The 24,062-nt window shown below is 33.1% G+C and overlaps 2 protein-coding genes across 2 annotated transcripts in view; both read left to right on the plus strand.

The window, feature by feature from the left end:
• The window catches only part of LOC143046504 (multidrug resistance-associated protein 1-like), a 49,856-nt gene extending 44,127 nt beyond the window's left edge, over nt 1-5,729 (plus strand). Inside the window, exons 30-33 of the mRNA XM_076219660.1 lie at nt 2,788-2,946; nt 3,789-3,955; nt 4,369-4,563; nt 5,516-5,729. Of these exons, the coding sequence (XP_076075775.1) occupies nt 2,788-2,946; nt 3,789-3,955; nt 4,369-4,563; nt 5,516-5,630 (636 nt within the window). The 3' untranslated portion in view covers nt 5,631-5,729. The remainder of the gene's footprint in view (nt 1-2,787; nt 2,947-3,788; nt 3,956-4,368; nt 4,564-5,515) is intronic.
• A 3,380-nt stretch (nt 5,730-9,109) lies between these two features.
• Nucleotides 9,110-13,688, plus strand: LOC143044542 (uncharacterized). The gene is made up of 2 exons (XM_076216602.1): nt 9,110-10,744; nt 13,113-13,688. Exon 1 carries the CDS (start codon nt 9,163-9,165, stop codon nt 10,729-10,731), a length of 1,569 nt encoding a protein of 522 aa, XP_076072717.1. The 5' UTR covers nt 9,110-9,162; the 3' UTR covers nt 10,732-10,744; nt 13,113-13,688.
• Nucleotides 13,689-24,062: the final 10,374 nt, after the last annotated feature.

Genomic DNA, 24,062 nt, shown 5'->3' on the forward strand with positions numbered 1-24,062 from the left:
CGCAACGTGTGGCACCCGTCGTGTTATTCGCGAAATTACAAACTGAGTGATTTGGTTTAATTTGGAAGTTCACATTCGAGTAAAAGATGAAGGTATTACGGTTACGACAACTGGAACATGTTCGTCGTCACATGTGAAACAGATATTCCAGGTAGATCAGAGAATTCAATGGATTAAAAGTAAAAGATTGATATTCGTATATTTGTTCAAATGACCATTAACGCTAAAAAAAATCGGAGAATTCTTATTTTATAGTATTGACGCTTTGTCGCTTAGTCCGAACCCCCCTCCGCCGATTTTCCTGTGACTTAAATGTGAGTTGATTTGAAGTGTCTCATTTGTTAACAAAAAAGTATTAGTCTTTTGATTTGTGTCGAGCCTGCGACATCAATGTAACGGCAATGAGACACAACAACGTCGTCGAAAGTGGCTTCATTTCGCGACCTTTTGTAGCTTACTATGGGGTATGGGTTTTGCTCATTGTTTAAAACAATACAGTTTTGTTTTAGTTAAATAAAACCGAATTAAACTGTTTCGACAAGATAAATTTATTACCTCCATGAAGTGTTTTAAAACTTGTACATGAGTTTTTCCTCAATATCAAGAAAAAGCATCTACAGAAAAACATTTTTTAATTTATTTTTTTTGATCGATGAATGTTCAGCCCATCAACATTACGCTTTTACACTGAAAGCAGCAATATCAGGCGTTCCGTGGACTATTTTACAAATTTATTATAATACTGCTTCTATTTGAGAACTTCGGATCAAATAACAGGACCAAGTGGTTTGGGGATATTCCAATTATGTCCGAAATACTATAAAATTTTTAGGATTTAATTTTTTTATTATTGTCTGCCGTTCCCCTTTTTCATACCAAAAAACTCTGAACAACCACTCGAACTTTAATTTGAATTTAAACTTTGGTGATACCCATTAAGCACTTTCAACAAACGACATATTGAAATCTGTTAAAAAATTGATTTTTTTTTCACATAGTGCATGGTGGCCTTTTGTAGCTGACTATTTGGAGTGCTGAAGGCTGTACGGTTGCCTATTTATGAGTTCTTACACCCACTGCATTTAAACTCTGGTGGATAGTTGTCTCATTGGCAATCACACCACATCTAACTTTATTTCAACTCATATGTTGCGTTTTGTATACTACAACATTGTTAATTTAGTACGCATATCCCGGAGCCCTCTTATCGGAAGCCCGAGCAAAAGCCCTTGTTCCGCGATGGAAAATTTAATTAGGAATTCAAAAAGACATATAAAATAACTCGAATTTCAACTCGAAATCTTAATTAATCTAAATGAGACTTAAATTCGAATCTTACTCAAACTCTACCTCAAGAAGTGACTCAAATTCAAACTTGTAACTAGAACTCTGCCTTTAAATGTGACTCAAACTCGAAGTCCAACTCAAAACTCAATGCTAACTGGAACTTTAATTCTAAGCATGACTTGAATTCGAAAACTAACTCAAAGTTTAATTCAAACAGTAACTCGAACTTTAATTTGAACAATAATTAGACCATTCAAGGTACAGGTTTTTCCGAATTGGTCACGTGGTTTTACCTCATCAAGTTATGGGATAACCACATCAAAGAATGACAGGACCACATCAAAGAATGACAAGACCACATCAAATAATGAAACAAACACATCAAGTAGCGTAAAATCGTCAAATTTTGAAACATCATTACGTAATGTTAAAACCATATAAAGAATAGACAAATCATCATTACGAAATAACAAAACCACATCATGTAATGAAACAACTACATTACGTTAAGTCACATACACATCAAGTAATGTTAAAACCACATTGACTAATGACACAACCATATTAAATAATGGTGAAACCACATCGAGTAATGACAAAACCATATTGAGTAATGACAAAACTATATCAAGTCAAAACGAAACCATATCGTGTAATATCGAAATATCATTAAGTAATGACTATTCCATATTGATTTATATTAAAACATCATTACGTAATGTCAAAACCATATTAAGTAAAGACAAAACAACATAAAGTAATATCAGAGCTCCATATAAGACAGCTGTGGCGTTCCATAACTGTACGCTATCTTGTCATTATTAGACATGCATATAAAACTATATTGTTTCAATATTTCATTTGACAATGTTTACTATTTACTTGATATAAATAAAAAAAAAAAAGGCGATGTGGTATGATTGCCATGAGACAACTCTCTACAAGAGACCAAAATGACACAAAAATTAACAACTATAGGTCACTGTAGGATCTCGACAATGAATAAATCCTTTACCGCATAGTCAGCTATAAGAGGCCCCGCAATAACAATTTAAACAATTCAGACGAGAAAACTAACGGCCTTATTGATGTACGAAGATTGAACGAAAAAAGAATGTAACACACAAACAAACGACAAACCACTGAATTACAGGCTTCTGACTTGGGACAGTTACATACATACATAATGTGGCGGGGTTAAACATGTTAGCGAGATCCCAATGGTTATTATATGATCTTAAGTGTATGTCTGCATTTTATTTTGCTTTTCAAATAATAAATTGAGTACCGCTGATAAGAATAATTGAGACGCAACACCTTTATAACATATTTAAGTCTAAGCTTGACATCTATTATAAACTCTTTGATTATAAAAAACACGTTTTAATATTGAAATACGAACATGCTTGTAATATTGTCAGGACTATTATCATACATACTAGTGTTATATACAAGTTAATTTCCTTTTTACTCCTTTATATTTTTTTCACTTGACTGCAGATTGGAATAGTTGGAAGGACTGGAGCAGGAAAGTCATCATTGACAATGGCTCTGTTTAGAATACTTGAACCGGCACAAGGTGATATAGTTATCGATGGGGTCGATATTTCTACAATTGGGCTTCACGATTTGAGATCAAAGATCACAATAATACCACAGGTGAGATTTTATCATAAATTAGAGCAGAAATCATCTGATGTTCCATAATATTAATTTCAAATTTCATTTATATTAAGGTGGTACTAAACACATTGATTAATCTTAATTTTCCTGGTTTAATTTTAACAAATTACAATATTTACCAAGACAAAAATATAGCCAGACACTATATCGGAATTTTCATTAAATGTATAGAAGTTTGACGTATGATTAAAACGTTCAGCATAATTGTAAAGAGCTATTTTCCTAAAGTGTTATGTAGCACATTCAGAAACAATAGGTATTCTCCGCTCAGTAGTCAGCATTACACTTCAAGTATGATTTCCAAAGAAACATTTATTATTTTCAAATAATCAAATTAGAAAGAAACTTTTGGTAGGAAACTGACCTCAAATATATGTTTCTTTCCTTTCTGATTTTTTCTTTATGTCTTAAAAGCCTATCAAGTTTCATTTAGGTATATACTATTGTAATTTAAAATGTCGAGATTGATTATGTTTTATTTAGTGAAATTATAAACAAAACGTGGAGAAAAGTTTTAAACTGTAGTTTCAACTATCCTAGACATTTTCTGTAGTCATTCTTTATGAATTTCCTGTCAACGAAACTTTCAGTTATTAAATTCGCCTTTTCAGAAACTAAAGGACTATGGGTAATCTCATTGTTCGTTCACCATCATTAAATAACGTCACGACAATGGTTGAATTTCCATTGCTTTGGACGTTTTCAACCAATCACGACGTTTTGTTGTACACTTTTGAAAAAATTACCCAGAATGCATTATATTCTGAAAAGACGAATTATATGCACATAATAATATTCCTATTTCTTTTTAAACATAGGATCCAGTTCTTTTCTGTGGAAGCATCAGGATGAATTTGGACCCTTTTGACGTTTTCTCTAATGAAAATATTTGGAGAGCACTAGAACATGCCCATTTAAAAGATTTCGTACAGGGACTGGAAGACGGGTTGGACCACCAATGTTCTGAAGGGGGAGAAAACTTAAGGTACGAAAACTATAATCTTAAAATTGTTTCTACAGTTCAAACCTGAAAGCAAACATGTATAAAATGCCCTTTTTATATATTTCAAGTTGTATATACATGATATATGTACCTGATAAGCATATGTTTGAAATTTCGTAAAAAAAAAAAGAATATTCTTTTAAATCAAAATGTGTCTGTCATATAAGCGAGAGGTCTAGCTATAAAGCCGGGTTTAATCCAACATTTTCTACATTAGAAAATGCCTGCACCAAATCAGAAATATGACAGTTGTTATCAATTCGTTTGATGTGATTGAGCTTTTGATTTTGCCATTTGAATAGGGACTTTCTGTTTTGAATATTCCTCGCAGTTCCATATTTTTTTAATTTTACTTTTCATTATATTGCCTTTACTTATTACAACTTATGCTACAGTGTTGGTCAGCGCCAGTTGGTATGCTTGGCAAGAGCCTTACTCAGAAAGACAAAAATCTTGGTGCTCGATGAAGCAACTGCTGCCGTTGATTTAAAAACAGATGAACTTATACAAAACACAATTAGGACAGAATTTGCTGATTGTACAGTATTGACCATAGCACACAGATTAAACACAATTATGGATTACACGAGGTGAGGTTATTTATGATAATGCCTATTGATTATTAAAATACAAAGATGAGAAATGATTTTTATAAGAAAATTTCCACAAGAGACCAACTAACACAGACGTTAACAATTATATAGGTCATCGAACGGCCTCCAACAATGAGAAGAACAAATACCGCATATTTTCAGCTATAAATGACCCCAAAATGAAAAAAAGTTAAACAATTCAAATGAGAAAACGGGAAAATTAACAGCCTGATTTTAGTGCAAAATACTGGACGAACAACACACATATACAGCAACAAAAGACATCTACTGAATTATTCACTGATTATATGCATTCAAAAGATCTAAGCGATATTTGAAGTTACAAGATGGTTATTGAATTTTCTGATTGACAATGAATTGAACCCAATCTGGTTTACCTTTATATACAATTATATGTAATGATCTGTAACCGTTTGTTACAGTGATACGAGCACCTGGCACATGTCTAACAATGCACCTATACACTTAATTTATAATATTTAGTATGTCAAAACACAAATAAAAGGCAACAAATGTTAACCAGTTGAGATTATGATTTCATCATTAGTTCTTGCTAAACAGTTAAAATCCTTATACGACGTAAAATAGTAATTAATATCACTTTTAAACCTATATTTATACGTTTGACAATTTCATTGATGGTTCATACGAGGGTAGGATCCTTTGTTTTAAACCTTGTAATCTGATGAGTTATTTCTTCCAGATCTTAATTTAAATAACTTTTTCTTGCTTTTCTTTTTGTTCTTATTTCATGCTACCTAAAATATATTCTATTGATTAATATGGCATAATTATAGTTATTGATGTGACTTCATTTTTGACTTGAAGAAAGAATGGTGACTAGATTTAGTCCAGTGCATGTAAACAAGTTGTCTTAATATTTTTTTCATTCTTGAATCTTAATTTTATATGCATTTGGTTATTCCAGAGTTATGGTACTTGAAACTGGAAGAATCAAGGAGTTTGATACCCCGACCACTTTACTACAGAACAAGGACAGCGTATTCTACAGTATGGCGAAAAATGCTGGTCTCGTTAAATAAAATTAAAAAAGAGAACAAATTGTAGAAAGCATTCATGTTTGACGTCAAATATAAGGCAAATGCATTTATTGTATAATTTATAAATGATTCTATGAATCAAGCAAACAATTATCGTGTGGATTTATTTTAAACGTTTACAATATGAATAGTTTGGATTAAAATGTTTATCATATCAACTTATTCCATTAGTTGATTTATGTAAATGAAAAGTGAAGGATAACAAATGGTCATTCAAAGGACGAAAACAAACTGACAACGCTATGGCTAAAAAGAAAAAGACAAAAAATAACCCAGAACACAAAACACATAATAGAATACTTAAGACTGCCCTTACTGAAAAATCAGCCTTCTGGCGAACTATTGCGGCAGATCTACCGCAAACACTGCGGTAAGGTTGCTGCAAATAGTTTGCAGCAACTTCACCGCGACTTTTTGCCATTCAAATGAAGGTTGCGGCAGTCTGCCGCAAATTTTGAGAACCTTATATAGTTTGTGGTGTACTTCTGGCGAATATTTGTGGTGAACCTCTGTCGAACTTTGATAGCCTTATATAGTTTGTGGCGAACTTCTGGCGATTTTTGTTGTAAACTTCTGGCAAACCTTCAAAGCCTTATATAGTTTGCGGTGAACTTCTGGCAAATCGAGTGATAATGATGTCCTATGACTACCTTTATATGTTAATTCTTTTTCAGAATTGTACGTCTTATTCAAAATGATGCACATGTGGATCAAAATTTAAAATGCATTAATTATTATGACCAATAACTGATATTTACCTGCTCACCTTCTGATCAAATTACATTTGTAAAGAAATGTGAAAGAGAGAAATAAAAGTTGTGACCACAATAAAAACAATGTAGGTACATGTATATTTATTAATTTACTCAGTGCATAATTCAGAATGAGATGATTAATTTCTTAACAGATTCATATGTATGAAAAAATCAAGAACAGATCTGTCTTTATAAGGCCAATTATAAAGAAACTGGGATTAACATGATTAACTCTTTACCATTCGGCAAAAATTGCACTATTTTTGCCGCAGAGGAATGATCAAATTTCAATCATTCATAACTTTCTTGTTACTGTTAGTAGACTTATCAACTAAGACTTTTTATAGAAAACAGTTTTTCAGTATTATTAATGAAAGGTTTGTGATTTTATTTTGTCATGTTTGATCACGTGATAATCAGTCCTATGTCACGTGACAACAACAAACAAATCGGAAAATTATAAAATATCGATTCAAAATGTACTTTTTTTGTAGTTTATTTATGGAAATAGTATCAACAGAGCATTCAAATACAATGTTAGGAATAACATCTCCACGAAAAAGAACCCTCAATGGTCTATTTATGTGAGAAACAGCAATTTTTATAGCCAAACATGCTATGTGGTGATTTGGGTCAAAATTGCTATTTTCGAGCTTTTGGGGTAAAAAACGTAGCTCAACTGTGCAACTGAAGTGCATCCACACTTTTATCCCCACAATCATTTAAAGGGCAGAAAACCAAATATCTGGCAGCCTCAGCATCCCTTAGTTACCGATTTGTAATAGATTATCTTAATATGTATGTCTCTATTATTCTATAAACGACTGTAGCTAAAAAAAACAGACAATTTACTTTGTCACAAGGAAAAAAGCATTTTTAATTTGAAATTAGAATTAAATTATTTTAATTTGAAATTAGAATTAAATTAAAGTCAAGTCAAGATATTTAATATTTGTGTTGGTTTTTTTTTAACCGTACATTCACCATTGCGGGATGCGAACTCAGATCGCTTGATTACTAGCCTTAGATGCATCCCCTCAGCTACGGAGGCAGACAGTTAAATTCGATTAAATTCATACTTATTTTCAATGTTATTTATAATATTTATTTATAAGTTGACCATTAACATACAAATATTAGATTCTAATAAGATACTAAGAAAGACGTCAAAACTGCATTTTTTTACATTTTCAAAACAACACACAATGTGGAATGGTGTGTGAACCCGGAGAGAATAGGGAAGAGGGTGGAAATGGGGGGGGGGGGGGGTACTTATGATTTAATGTCAAAACCAAGTAACACAAGTAGTAAGAAATGCATTTTATTTATACTATTTGGCCTCTGGCACAACAATATGCACGTTTTAAGTGGTATTGGCAGAAATTCTAAGAAATAGTTGCTGAAAGTTACTGACATATTGACAATGTTAACTGTTTGTATCCGTTTTTCGTAGAAACTAATCATAAGAAAACTTATTGAACCTTCATTTTATAAAGCTCAAAACATAACTGAAAGAAAACAATCCATTAAGAACCGATTTTTGCAGTTTATAGAAACCAAACACAATGTTTCGATAATTCAAGATTTACACAATCCTAAAGTTTTTTCTACAAAATTTTAGCAGATTTTTAAAAAAACGACGATAGTTTAATTGCTTTATTTTACCATAAAGATCAACCCCAAAATACACAACTGGCGTTTTAATGTGTAGCTGAAACTCACAGGTTTCATTTAAGCCCTTGGTGAAATCTGTTGATAGTCAAATGACAGAGAACTTAAGGTTTTAATCTAAATTTTACGCAAAAAAGTGCTTATGACCCGAATTCGGGTCATAGGAACGGTAAAGAGTTAATTGACGTTTAACTCTTTACCATTCGGCAAAAATTGCACTATTTTTGCCGCAGAGGAATGATCAAATTTCAATCATTCATAACTTTCTTGTTACTGTTAGTAGACTTATCAACTAAGACTTTTTATAGAAAACAGTTTTTCAGTATTATTAATGAAAGGTTTGTGATTTTATTTTGTCATGTTTGATCACGTGATAATCAGTCCAATGTCACGTGACAACAACAAAAAAATCGGAAAATTATAAAATATCGATTCAAAATGTACTTTTTTTGTAGTTTATTTATGGAAATAGTATCAACAGAGCATTCAAATACAATGTTAGGAATAACATCTCCACGAAAAAGAACCCTCAATGGTCTATTTATGTGAGAAACAGCAATTTTTATAGCCAAACATGCTATGTGGTGATTTGGGTCAAAATTGCTATTTTCGAGCTTTTGGGGTAAAAAACGTAGCTCAACTGTGCAACTGAAGTGCATCCACACTTTTATCCCCACAATCATTTAAAGGGCAGAAAACCAAATATCTGGCAGCCTCAGCATCCCTTAGTTACCGATTTTATATCATATATATTTTTACTTACCAGTCAAGGAATATACATAAGGATTATCTCCCTTACAACGTTCTCATAACTCGCAACACCTGGATGATTTCAAACATCTATCTAACATTGATCATCCGGGTGAATGCCTCCTCAGTTTATCTTTCGGCGGCAACAAAATAAGACGTTCTCACTTTGAGACTTTCTATTATAGTCTCGTCGTTGCAATTTTTATTTATGTACGTTTAATATTATCGTCCGCTCATATTGGACGATGGCTGAAGAATATAGACACTTACTGACTGACGCAAATGCTGATTCAGATAGTGCAGGTGAAACGCCAACGGGTGATTTTCTCGTGAAAAAGATGGCGAGGACAACAAAAGACGCTTCTTCAAAGAAAAAGAAACGTGTGTCAAAGACGGCTGAACTTGAGAATAAGTTAAACAGTATGGAAGACAGGTTTGATAAGAAAATGGATATGTTATTTGCTGTTATGAACAAGTCATGTGCTACTATAGGTAGTTCGACTGTTGCACAGGTTTCTCAATCTGGTGGTTTAGCCACGCAGAGAGAACAAAGTTCGGATAACGTCCCAAGTACAGGGGAGCGTAGACCGGTAATTTCTTTGAATGCAAATCTTGATGAGGACTTGGGAAGTCCTAGAATCATCAGAAATATTGATTTTGACAATAGGTCAGAAATTTCTCTTCATATAGACAGTCGTGAAAAGGCTGATTTACTTGGTTTATGTTCATCAGAGGATGAATATTCTCGTGGCCTCAGTAGTCCTGTTTATTCTCAGGCTGGCAATAAATCTAGAAATGTTGAAAGATTTAGTCAATATCTACAAACTCAACCTACTATTAGTAACAATGTTGAAAGTCAGTCAAATCAGAGACTAACAAGTAACATTGATAATAATAACAATAAAACTGTAGACAAGCAGTCAGATAATTTAAATTTATTGTCTAAACTTTTCAAGGAAGATATTCCTTCAGAATCTTCTGATAATTCTGGTGGCTTGATCATTGATGAGGCACAGGTTAGAATTCTAGAACGTTCCTGGAGAACTAAAAATCCAGAGAAACTTACAGCTTATAAAGATGAATACCGTAGTTGTTTTCCGGTTAATGATAAATCTAAAAGCTTTTTGCAAGTACCCAGTTTGGATGATTTATTAGAACCAATGATAAGAACTGTTCATGGTACAAATAGTGTTAAGTCATGGGACAAACATAAGCAGTTGGTTACTCAACCTTTAAAACAGATAGAGAATCTAGCCTATCAAGGGCAGGTGGCTTCACGTATGGGTATTATATCAGTGTTGTATATGCAACAAACATTAGGAACCTTATTAGAGAGGGTTGAAAATGAAAATGTTAGTGATGAAACTTGTCAAATGGTGAAGGACTTGTTTGCAATTTCGACAAAGTCTCTTGATCAGGTAGGACGCACAGGTGCGTTTAACCATATGATACGCAGGAAGGCTGCAGCTACTGAGTCTGGTTTAAATAACTTGAAAGATATACAGGCTAAAGTTTTGTATTTACCTCTTTCGAATGAAGGTGTATTTGGTAAAGGTTTGGAAGACAAACTTGAGAAACGTAAAGAACAACGTGAGCAACTAGACGATCTGTTACCAGAGTATAAAAACAATAATAAGAGAAAGTTTGAATCTACTCAGGTGCGTCAAGATTGGCAAAATAAAGCTCCTAGATATAGTTCTAACAATAGTTCTACTCATGTTAATTATAACAATGCTAATTCAGCTGATAAACGTTCAGGTTTTAGTTATAATAAATCTTCTGTGAGATCTGCTCCTAGGAAGTTCCAGAAAGACAATAAAGCTGATGACTTTGGGAAAAAAGATAAAGAAAAGAAAGCAGGTGGCAACTGGAATTCTTTTCGGATCCCAAAGAAAAACAGTAGCTGACTCAGAGTTAAAGGTAATAATTTATCAGAATCAGGCCGAGATACCAGTTGGGGGTCGTCTAAGATTTTTTCGAGACAATTGGGAAAAAATAACAGACGATCAATGGGTCTTGTCAGTAATAGCAGAGGGTTACAAACTAGAGTTTCTAGAAATGCCATTTTGGACAGGCATACGGAAAACCTCTGTGTCTTTAAAAGACTCGGATATTTTAATCCAAGAAATAAATACTCTTATAGAAAAAGATGCTATAGAACCTGTTCGCCAGCAAGATGCAGCAACAGGTTTCTACAGTACGTTTTTTCTAGTCCCCAAAAAGAACGGGACAATGAGACCAGTAATAAATCTCAGACCCCTCAACAGGTATCTCAAGAAAATACATTTCAAAATGGACACTCTCACAAAAGTATTAAACTTAGTAAAAATAGGAGACTGGGCCATTTCTCTGGATCTAAGCGATGCTTATTTACACATCCCATTTTTTCAGAAGCATCGCAAGTTTCTCAGATTTTCGGTTCAGAACCGGTGTTATCAGTGGAAAGTTCTTTGTTTCGGACCAACTTCGGCTCCGAGAGTCTTTACAAAAATGGTTTCCGTAGTAGCGGCTTTTTTGAGAACTCAAAATGTAAGACTAGTAGTATATCTAGACGATTGGCTAGTAGTCAATCAAAGCAAGAATCAATTATATCAAGATCGAAAGAAATGTCTCGATCTCCTAAATTCACTAGGTTTTCTCATCAACAGAGAAAAATCAAGTCTAGTGCCAACTCAAAACTTGATATACTTAGGGGGGCAGTTTCATTTGGACAAGGGACTTGTTTGCCCAACTCAGGAAAGAATAGACAAATTGAATATGGCAATACTAATTCTTTCATCAGGGAATGCAGTGTCAGCATTTCACTTCCTACAATTACTAGGCATAATGGCATCTTGCATAGAGTTAATTCCGAATGCACGCTTGTTCATGAGACCGGTTCAACTACATCTCCTCTCATTTTGGAGACCAAGTTGTCAGGATCTTTCCATAAAGATCCCAGTTACACCACATCTGAAATCACATCTCAGTTGGTGGAAAGATTCAGCAAACACGCTGAGAGGCCAATATTTTCAACTGGCTCAAACCTCTGTAACCATAACGACAGATGCTTCGAAAACCGGGTATGGGGGTTTTATGAACAATCAAATTTTTCAAGGGGAATGGTCAGAAATGCAGAGCAAGAAACATATAAATTCCCTAGAATTGGAAGCAGTGTTTTTAACGCTGAAACACTTCCTAAATCAGTTGAAAGGTCAATATGTTCTGATAAGATCGGACAATACCACAGTGGTCCAATATATAAACAAACAAGGGGGGACGAAATCGCCCACTCTTTGCTACCAAACATGGGATTTATGGAATCTTGCAATTCAAAACAATATTCGAATGAAGGCTGCTCATATAACAGGAAAATTGAACATTTTAGCAGACCAACTCAGTCGAACCAAAATTCAACATACAGAATGGTCTCTGAACAAACTTGTGGTTCAGAATCTATTTCAAATTTGGGGAACTCCTCTCATAGATTTATTTGCCTCAATAGACAATCGTCAGACAGAAATTTTTTGTTCATGGATCCCACATCAGAAAGCCTTAGCTCTGGATGCTTTGACAATTTCATGGGAGAGAATGTACGCCTATGCTTATCCCCCAATTTGTCTGATCCCAAAAGTCTTGCAATATATGAGGCAGTACCAGTGTCAGATTTTGTTGATAGCTCCCCAATGGCCACGGAGACATTGGTACCCAGAGCTGCTACAATTATTGATAGCAGTCCCCATCAGGATACCAGTAATTCCGGAATTGTTATGTCAACCGAAAACTCGGATTTATCATCCCAATCCACAAGTTTTCAAGCTGACTGCATGGCTTCTATCAACGAACGGTTTACAACAGAAGGCTTTTCTAAAGGGGTTAGAGAGTTACTCTCCGCCTCATGGCGAAAAGGTACTCAAAAAGATTACTGCTCAAAATTCAGAAGGTTCAATAGCTGGTGTAGTACAAGGAAAATTGATCCCTATAAAATATCTTTAAGTCAGATAGCTGATTTTTTATCATATTTATTTGATAGTGGTTTGCAATACAGAACAATTGCAGGGTATCGCTCAATGTTGTCCACGGTATTACCTCCAATAGATAATTTCCAAATTGGACAACATCCTAAAATAATTAGATTGATTAAAGGTGTTTTCAATACAAGACCTCCAGTTGCAAAACTATTACCTGAATGGGATTTGCACGTAGTATTAAGAATGTTAGAAAATAGTCCTTTTGACAATGTTGAACAAATGACTTTAAAAGATTTGACTTTAAAAACTGTATTCTTAACTGCCATTACTACTTTCAGGAGATGTAGCGATCTGCAGGCACTAAGAACGGATGAAGGCTCCATGAGAATACAGACTAAAGGAATTACGTTTATAAGACATGGCCTAGCCAAACAGGATAGGGAGAAACATTTTGGAGCAAAAATTTTCGTACCTACATACACTGAGAATACCTCTTTAGATCCACGGAAAAGTCTGTTACAATATTTAGATAAAACAAAACCGTTGCGTAAAAAATTACAACAGGACCAAAGAGGAAAATTATTTTTAGCTTTATGTGAACCTCACAAACCAGTTACCTCTCAGACAATTTCACATTGGATTGTTCAAATTATTAAACAGGCTTATTCTGATTTTGAATATCCAGGGAAAGGGAAAATACATGCGCATTCTACAAGAGCTATTGGCCCAACTTGGGCATTCTTTAAAGGAGCATCTATCAATTCGATCTTAGAATCTGCAGATTGGAGTTCAGAATCTACCTTTAGTAGATTTTATTTGCGTGAATTAGATGTAAATGTGTTACAGAAAATAGACTAAGTTGATATTTTCGGCGAGTTGCACAGTATGTTTTTGTTATTCATTAAAATGTTAGTGGTGGAAGCATTTTAAATGGTGGAAGTATTTTATATGTTTTTAAATATGAACATGAACTACATTTCAACTTATGATGAAGTTTGAAATGACAAAGAATCACAGAGAAGTTTTGCTGTTATTAGATGTGTACATGTGTTGTAGAAAGTCTCTTCAGGTGAGATAATTTATTTATAACACTCCTCCTAAGGTTCAGACTGCTTTGAAATCAGTAGTAATCCTTATGTATATTCCTTGACTGGTAAGTAAAAATATATATGATATAAAATTGAGAATTTGTTATCAAGTTCTAATTTTATGAATTATTTTTACTTACCAGTCAAGGCTCCCACCACCTCCCCAGTTATAAATAATTTTCGGTAAAAGGGAATATTTTGTTCCCGCCGATAAACTGAGGAGGCATTCACCCGGATGATCAATGTTAGATAGATGTTTGAAATCATCCAGGTTTTGCGAGTTATGAGAACGTTGTAAGGGAGATAATCCTTATGTATATTCCTTGACTGGTAAGTAAAAATAATTCATAAAATTAGAACTTGATAACAAATTCTCAATTTGTAATAGATTATCTTAATATGTATGTCTCTATTATTCGATAAACGACTGTAGCTAAAAAAAACAGACAATTTACTTTGTCACAAGGAAAAAAGCATTTTTAATTTGAAATTAGAATTAAATTATTTTAATTTGAAATTAGAATTAAATTAAAGTCAAGTCAAGATATTTAATATTTGTGTTGGTTTTTTTTTTAACCGTACATTCACCATTGCGGGATGCGAACTCAGATCGCTTGATTACTAGCCTTAGATGCATCCCCTCAGCTACGGAGGCAGACAGTTAAATTCGATTAAATTCATACTTATTTTCAATGTTATTTATAATATTTATTTATAAGTTGACCATTAACATACAAATATTAGATTCTAATAAGATACTAAGAAAGACGTCAAAACTGCATTTTTTTACATTTTCAAAACAACACACAATGTGGAATGGTGTGTGAACCCGGAGAGAATAGGGAAGAGGGTGGAAATGGGGGGGGGGGGTACTTATGATTTAATGTCAAAACCAAGTAACACAAGTAGTAAGAAATGCATTTTATTTATACTATTTGGCCTCTGGCACAACAATATGCACGTTTTAAGTGGTATTGGCAGAAATTCTAAGAAATAGTTGCTGAAAGTTACTGACATATTGACAATGTTAACTGTTTGTATCCGTTTTTCGTAGAAACTAATCATAAGAAAACTTATTGAACCTTCATTTTATAAAGCTCAAAACATAACTGAAAGAAAACAATCCATTAAGAACCGATTTTTGCAGTTTATAGAAACCAAACACAATGTTTCGATAATTCAAGATTTACACAATCCTAAAGTTTTTTCTACAAAATTTTAGCAGATTTTTAAAAAAACGACGATAGTTTAATTGCTTTATTTTACCATAAAGATCAACCCCAAAATACACAACTGGCGTTTTAATGTGTAGCTGAAACTCACAGGTTTCATTTAAGCCCTTGGTGAAATCTGTTGATAGTCAAATGACAGAGAACTTAAGGTTTTAATCTAAATTTTACGCAAAAAAGTGCTTATGACCCGAATTCGGGTCATAGGAACGGTAAAGAGTTAAGGCATTACAACATTAAGCATAAAATCATATCTAAAATATAAATCTGACAAATGTGATTAAACAATAAAGAATTAAAAATTGTTTTGAAGACCTTTCCTGCAAAACATCATTTTCGACAAAGTTTAAGATTACAACTGTAATGATATTTCTCTAAGGGCAATAAGAGTGTAACACAATTGTTATTTCAAACATAATTTTTGTACCAATAATAGCAAATAAACATGCACAAACTGTTTAAATTAACTTACTAAGAGATGATGAATGATGCATGGCCTGTTCCAGGAACTAATTGAATCATATATTACTCAGACATCTATCATATATAACATCCATTTACTTTTTACATGAAAACACCAACATTAAAACTTCCCTCCTATTTCAAATTCAAAGAAACAGGAAGTCTGATTTTAGTGCAGGGAGCATGCTCAGTATGCTATAAAGTTTGCGGCGAAGTTCCAGCAAACTTTAGGACTGCTTTAAAGTTTTTTTACAAAGTTCCTTCAAATTTAAGAAAGTTACGAGTTTGCGGCAACCTTGCGTTAAATTTTTACATATGTTTGCCGAAAGGTCGCTGCTAGCGGCGAACACTGGTGAACAACTTTCAGGTCTTCTGGCGAACTAAAAAAATTACCGCAAGGTTGCGGCAATGTTTGTCTTTTTATAAGGGTGAACAACACAAATCCCACAAAAAAGTTAGTAGATCTTACGTGCTCCAAAAGGGTAAGTATATTCGGCTTTAAATGGGGGCACCTGTCGTAATGCTCATGTAAGTACATACCTAGGCTTCCGTCCAATTCGATAGGTCATTGTCGGGGTAAAGGGGACTGGATTGCGCTTACAACAATTGGAGAAAATCTATTGTCATTTTTGTAACAAAACTTGTATAACTGTTAACCAACCCAAGCTCGTTATGGCGTTTGCCAATTTTTAGAGTGATGATTTCAACTTCACCACTTGGAACTCTTCGTTTGATAGCTTCCTCGTAAGCAGCAACCTTATATTGGGGAAATTGTTATGGAAATACAAACCAGTGAATATCGTATCAACTGGGAGATATATACTCCTTAGGTGGTGCTGGAATCTGCTACATGAAAACGGATGTGTACAATTGGAATCATATCCATTGTCGTAAGTTTTGTTTTCAGCCAACCCTAATTGTCAATCTCTAGATTTAAGTTAAGATATGAGGCCGACTTAACTTTATCTGTTGTATCCTTAGCTTTATCATAAGTGCAGTGGGAAAGATGTATTCAACATTGTCACCAAACTTGAAACTATTTAGCCGTAGCTCATCATCTTTATAGCAGAGACTGCTAACTACATTTCGTTTTTCCTTAGAAATTTCTATAGGTTATACAGTCTTCCTCATATGAATAAGGAGCAAGTCACAGGAAGAGGACTTACAGTTGCCGAGTTGGTTCCCATGGGATTGTAAAACACGTCCTACGAACGTGAAAAGTATGGTGTCAATCGAGAAATCAAGCACCTTGATTATGTCAGTTTTAGAGAATTTTTTGTTTGAACAATATTGATTTTTTACAAAAAACTATGTTTCCCTCTCTAGTGTAAAACCATTCATACGGGAAACCAAACGATCTTATCTATATAAAAAAAAAGAAAAGAGAAACGAGAAACAACTTCAACAAATGAAAACTTCTAAACATCCGGTTTCTGACCTAAGACAGGTGCGAACATATGCAGCGGGTTTCGACGTTTTAATAGGTACCAGCCTTCAACCTTACCAAAAATGATAGTGTTATATCAAAATTTAAAAAAATATATCATTTGAAATCGTTTAACACATTCAAAAGACATATAAATACAAGTCTACTTACACTGAAAGAATAAATTAGATCTATGTCCCAATGTAAATACAAAATCCATAAAATAAGGAGTGGATAAAAAATGCAACAGTAGTATACAGCTGTGGAATGTAGAATAATTACAGAAATTAATCAATGAACCTTGAACAAATAACCTTGCCGTCATATAAAATATTGTACACAGGTAAAAGAAAATAATTTTGTCGTGAAGTATACAGTTTAAATGGAGAACGGAAACTTTTTACATAATAGATAATTTTGTTCATAGTACGAAAAACAGAATGATAATAAATAGTCATACTTAACACTTATCAAAGCTGGTATATATTAAGAATAGAGAAACATTGAATAACAAACAAAACAAAAAATCAAATGTATCAACAGGTGAGAGTACGATTTGAGAGCACTCGCAGTTATTAAAAGCTAGCTAATCGCCCAGATAAATCAAAAATAAAACAGATCATGCATCGGAGACTACAATCAACTAAAACACATCCAGGGGATTAAGTATTTTGACGTCACGCACAGTCAAAGGATGCACGACTTGTGTTTAAAGCCAAAAATAAAAGTATCGACAGGCTGTACGATAGTTAGGAGTAAACCTTTATATAGAAAAAGACATGTGGATATGTGTATGTGAACATCCCGCTTGAAAAAACAATACAAATTTAGTTATGTTTTATTTTGTTGATGACAATATCGATACGTGTGCCAATGTAAACTATGTTCAAATATCTTATTACAACATTTGTAAGATAACCTTTACTAATAAGTTTGTTTAAATGAGTTTGTATGGATAACACAGTAATTCCCACGTTTAAAGTACAACATGTAGAATATTGCCGTAAAATTTAGGATATGAAATACCGCTTCTAATAAATTTTCTACCAGTGACAGCCATATTTACTAACCATTCGTTTGTATCTATAAAAGAATCAAGTAAAAGTTTTAAGTAGTTTATGATTACGAAATCACTGTCTTAATAATTTACCGGTAATGCATTGATTACGTTCGTTAGAATCTATGACATTACTACACACACGGGCATAACGAACGAGTTGGGATGTATAAAAACCGTATGATGGAGCCAAAATATGAGGCTGATTTTACTTTATATTATGTATCCTTAGCTTTATTATAAGTTCAATAGGATAGATGCGTTCAACATAGTCACCAAATTTTGAATTATTTACCCCGAGTACATCTTCTTTATAGCGAAAACAGCTAAGTACTTTTCGCTCTTCCTTAGCAATTCCTTTATACAGTCTTAGCTTCCTCATATGAATAAAGGAACACGTCACCAGAATAGGACTACAATTGTTCCCCATGGGTTTAAAAACACGTTCTACGAACGTGACAAGTATGTTGGCAATCAAGAAATCTAACACCTTGATTATGTCAGTTTCAGAGAATTTTGTGTTTGAATAGTATTGATTTTTTACAAAGAACAATGTCTCCCTCTCTACGACCAAAAACGTAAAACTTACACAGGTCGCGAACTCTAGATTTCCTGACGTCAAGGTATGATAAGGAGCATTTTTAGCCCCCTCTTCAAATGACTTCATATTCAATCCATCACTAGTCTATGCATAGTGACTTAAAAAAATGTTGAACATTTTGTGTTTATGTGATTATTTGGTTGCCTAGCAACGGGTTTTATAAAATGAACTATAATATCAATCTTTATTGCAATTGCCAAAGGAAAAGACTTCTGAATCTATTAAAATGAATGGTGATGTGTTACCAAACACTTGAATATTTACTATTGTTGGGTCTATCATTTTAAAAAGTTCTTAATAGTAACTTAGCAACCACAATGTTGCCTAGTGACCACACAAAAGTACTTTTTTATCCAATGCTATCCATAAAAAAAAAAATGAAAAATTCAAATGTTTTCATACAACTCATATTAAGTCGACTCCTATATTGATATATTTAGTAACAGTGTTTGCATGAAAAAACAATTTGATTTTGTATCTGTATAATGCGTCAAATCATGGAAGTAATATATATTTAAATATTACTTCCATGGTCAAATCAACCCGAGTTTTCCTTAGCAACGCATAGTTAGTTTTAAGTTAACAGTTGAAGAACATTTAAAAAGATGTTTAGTGTCACTGAGGGTAACTTTAAAGCTTGAAACGTAGAACTAAATGATATTTATGAGTACCTTTAGTGCAGATGTGCAATTCTAATATAATTCTTAATTCAGTGTTTCCATGGTTACACAGGAACGTATCCATGATATAATATCTTGCTTAGCAACCATCGCAAATCAGATAAAATAATTCTTATGCATATCTAAGTATGTATTTTCATATAAAAGAGAGACAGCAGATACATATTTTTTTAGTTTTGCATACTGTATAATAATCTAGGATTTTTTGCTGCTAACAACAGCCTTATGACATGTACACCCACACCCGCCACCCCCACCCCTCTATTGTTATTTTTAAAACAAAATCAATTGTGCATGATCTGATGAATGGACAATGTTATTTATGACTATATGGTTTCAATTAATTTCCGTATTTTTTTCTTCGCCCAAAGATTGAATAATTTAACTTAAATAAATGGAGAATGTGTCCATTGACATAGAGACTCAGTTGATTCCCCCGCTAACATATAAAGTTATACAGAGACATATCTCAAGAATTTTAAAAGTGACGCTACTAAAATTTGAACTGAAACTGAGTTTTGTGGCAATAATCATTATATATGCATTTCATAACATTGAATTGAGACAAACTCATTACAAGATAGAGATCGGAAGAAAAAAAATCAGCATTTTTTTTTCATTTGTAAAGGAGCATAACCCTAGAATAGAAAAAATAAATCACAAAAATTCATACTGGGCCTGTGTTTTGTGGTAATAAGTATTGTTTATCAGTTTCATAACATTTGGTTGAAGCAAACTAAAGTTAGAGAACGGAAACGAACAATTCAGCAATTTTTGCTTTTAGTACAGGGGCATAACTCTTGAACTGGAAAAGTGGCGCCATCAACATTCAAACTTTCTCTGTGTTTTGTGGTAATGAACAGTGTGTATAAGTCTTATATCATTTGGTAGAGACAAACTAAAGTTGGAAAACGGAAACGAAAAATTCAGCATTGTTTTCCTTTTGTTAAAGGGGCACTAGCTACGATATATAAAAAAAAAATATAGTATGATTTTTTTTAGATCAATCATTAATCAAATTGGAATAATGAAATAATAATTTGCTTTTAGCAATCAATTTGCTTTAATTTTGTTAAAATAAGCGATTAAACATAATTTTTGACTCATTCACTTGCAAGTGAATTAGTCGACCTCATTCTAACCGGTATTCATGTGAACTTCAAGTTAACCCCTAGCCGCATGCATTGTACGTGTACTGGTTATTTAAAGAAACAGATTGTCAACAATGAAAGTGAAACTACGGTAAATCATTTGATTACTATTTCAGGCGTCTGGACTAAAATACACACGAAACGAATCTATATATTATCTACCCCATGCTCTGTAAACTGTTTATTTTAAACTTTTGATTGTTTGTATAAATGTTTTACATTGTTATAAACCAAATATGAGAATTTGAGTCAAATCGGTTACAATGAATTTGACAGCTAGTGCCCCTTTAAGGAGCATAACTCAGTAAACTCTAGTATCAAGTGACGCCAGCAAAATCGAACTTGACCTGTGTTTTGTGGTGATAAGCATTGTGTATAAGTTTCTTAACATTTGGTTGAAGCAAACTAAAATTAGAGATCGGAAACCAATTTTGGAACGTACAAACGGACGGACCTATGTATGTATGTATGTATAGACGGACAAGGGAACAACTTAATGCTCGCTCTGGTATAGAGAGGACGTATGCATGCTCTTTACTTCATACGTGGCGCACAAAAAAATAGTTGAGAATTATAAGAGTAGGAATTATTGATGTATAAACTTGGCTGCTGACTTTCAAAATTTACATAAACGTCCAATTTTTTCAACCTTTTAGTTGTAAAATAAATTTTATGCAGTAAAAAGTAGTACCATTCATATTATTATTTAGAACATTGAGTAAATTGGTGCATACTGTACACTGTGATTGTTAAATTGATCTACATATTGATATTTTTCCACTGGGGCCGAGATCATAGGGACGATGACTTTGGGTTCTTTTACAGTTTTATTTTTAATCTAAGACAAAAGATGAATATATCATGAAAAAGTATAATAATAACATGTATATCTTTGGGCAATCCGGAAAATGATAGGAGTCTAGTGGTTTTAGTCATTTTGTTTAATGCATTTATTATAAATAAGAAGATGTGGTATGGTTGACAATGGGACAACTCTCTACTCAAAAGACCAAAATGACACAGAAATTAACAACCGTACGGCTTTCAACATGAGAAAAGCCCATACCGCATTGTCAGTTATAAAAGGCCCCGAATTAACAATGTCAAACGATTCAAACGAGATAACCAACGGCCTAATCTATGCAGACAAAAATTAAACAAAAACAAAATTAATATGTAACACATAAACAAACGATAACCACTAAATTGCAGGAGTCGGTTTCACAAAACAAACTTACGACTAAGAATGATCGTAAGTATACTGAATTGTTCATGACTCACGATCAATCTTAATCGTAAGTTTTTTTTTGTGAAACTGACTCCATGCTCCTGACTTGGGACAGGCACATACATAGAGAATGCGGCAGGTTTAACATGTTAGCGGGATCTGAAACCTCACCCTAACCTTGGACAGTGGTGTAACAGTAAAACATAAGAACGAACTATTAAAAAAGGCTAAGATCAATAAAAATACAAATATTACAAATAAGTGGACGTGGCCCAGTACTTGTACTTTCCAAAAAAAAAAAAAAAATACAGTCACACTGAATCTTTTTGTTCCTCATTATCTAAAAGGTGCTTCTCTTGAGTAAGGAAATGTATTTTTCTACATCCCTTGAGAAGATACAAAAAATACAAGTTTAATATACATTTGTCTAAAATTGGAATGGACTGGATAGGGGATGTGTCAAAAAGTGAATTTATTTCTTTTACAAAAATTAGTTGTTATCCTTTTATCGATTGACAAGTCGCACACATAGCAGCTTCTCCTTTTATTTTATATTAGAGAAAAGATTCCAAAAAAGAAACAGTAAAACAGAAATAAAATAAAATAGTCACAGAAAAGATAGTATTATACTTTTTTAACTGAAGCTTTTATCATTTTATGATGTCAGCTTTTAGCAAGTAACAGCTGATGAGCTTATATAAGAGAGTAGACGCATGGATTTTCGTTTTAAAAAATTAAGCATACATCTGTAATGTATCTTCGGATTTTGAAAGTCGAATTTTGTTGAGATTATTATATAGTATCATATTTCACTTTGTATTTTTTCAAAGGTTTACAATATTTGCATACACTTAATTAAAGTTTCAAAATTATATCTAAACCTTGCAGTATTTCTTTTTAATACATGTTATATATTTAAAATATCTATAATAAATTTAATGAGTTAAGATTTTTGTTTCTTTAAAATTATTTAAAAAAAAATAATTCAAATAATAATTTTGTTTCCACGTGAAATCGATTTAAATTTCCAGTTGCCATTTACGTACTATGTACACGGATAAAAAGGGTTATAATTTGGTAGGGTCTTTATTCATTTAGTGCTGTTGAATGTACAGTTTGCTGGTTGTTCTTTGACAACACTGCAACTGACATTTTTAAAAACTGATGCAAAATCACATGTTCCTTTTCTTTGCCCAACTTAAAAAAAACCGTAAACATGATAAAGAACGAAAAAGCTTTTTTTCCTTCCCGGCATTGAAGTTTTGTAACTCAATCAAGATCACCTGAGTTAAAATAAGATACTCGAGCAGATTCGGAAATGCAAGTTCGTTCCGGTCCTTGGTTCACATATTATCGACGTTTCCGTAAAAACAAGGAATTTTCAGTGTAGAATTATTGAATTTTGAACATGAGCGGACGCGAGTACCACGAATATATTTAAAACAGTGAATTATTTCCTTACAACAAACAACACATTGAAATATCTTCGTGGTACTCGCGTCCGCTCATAGTTTTAAATTGCTCAAACGGACGGAAAAACTTCGGATTTTCATAAAATTTACGTTTTTCATGAGAAAGAGAGAGGTATTTAATATTTTTTTCACACGGAAAAAGAAAAGATATATTGATTTTTTGTTAGATGAGACATTATTCTCTTTAGAAATAGCCATGTTTCTTGGATATTATGCATTCTAATTTCAACGAAAATGGGGGGCCAGTTGCAATAGCTTATCGTACCTTGTCCTTTGCATAGTAATTTCCCAAACACAAGGCAAATATGGCCTTGAAAAACTCAATTAACTACAATGCATTAAGGGCTACTACGAGTTTACTACCACTTGAAAACACGTGGAATCAGTGGGAAAACTGTCGACTAATAAAGTGTATGGGACTCTTATAATACGTGTTTTTGTTCTGCGAATATATTTAATGTAAAATATATAACATAAACGTCAATTTGCATGCTCAGAATAAAAAAAAGTATTGTTTACTGGCTTTACGATTCGACTTTCTTTTTCGCTTTGTAAAAGTAGTTGAACAGTTTTTTTCTATTGTTGTGCATTGTACCTGTGCATTAATTTCATGGCGTGAAACAATAAAATTGCATATGAAGTGTCCACAGTCCAGCTTGAAAATTTGTTGAGCTCTTTCAAATTTGTATATTGACATTTTATATGTATTTCTACTGCGAAAAACACGAAGAACTGGCACAGAAACACTACTATCTGAACTGGATGTGTAAACTTTTTATTAGGACTTACACTTAAAGGAAGGACATCATGATATTCAGTATGCTAAAAACAAATCTTATAAAAGCGGGGACGATAAAAAGCTCAACTAATTTTGATAGTTTTGTCCATCGCTTA

This window comes from Mytilus galloprovincialis, chromosome 9, assembly GCF_965363235.1.
Source record: "Mytilus galloprovincialis chromosome 9, xbMytGall1.hap1.1, whole genome shotgun sequence".
NCBI classification, from domain to species: domain Eukaryota; kingdom Metazoa; phylum Mollusca; class Bivalvia; order Mytilida; family Mytilidae; genus Mytilus; species Mytilus galloprovincialis.

What these genes read in the sequence shown, in the direction of transcription:
- LOC143044542 (XM_076216602.1), top strand. Translation starts at nt 9,163, where the DNA reads ATGGCGAGGACAACAAAAGACGCTTCTTCAAAGAAAAAGAAACGTGTG.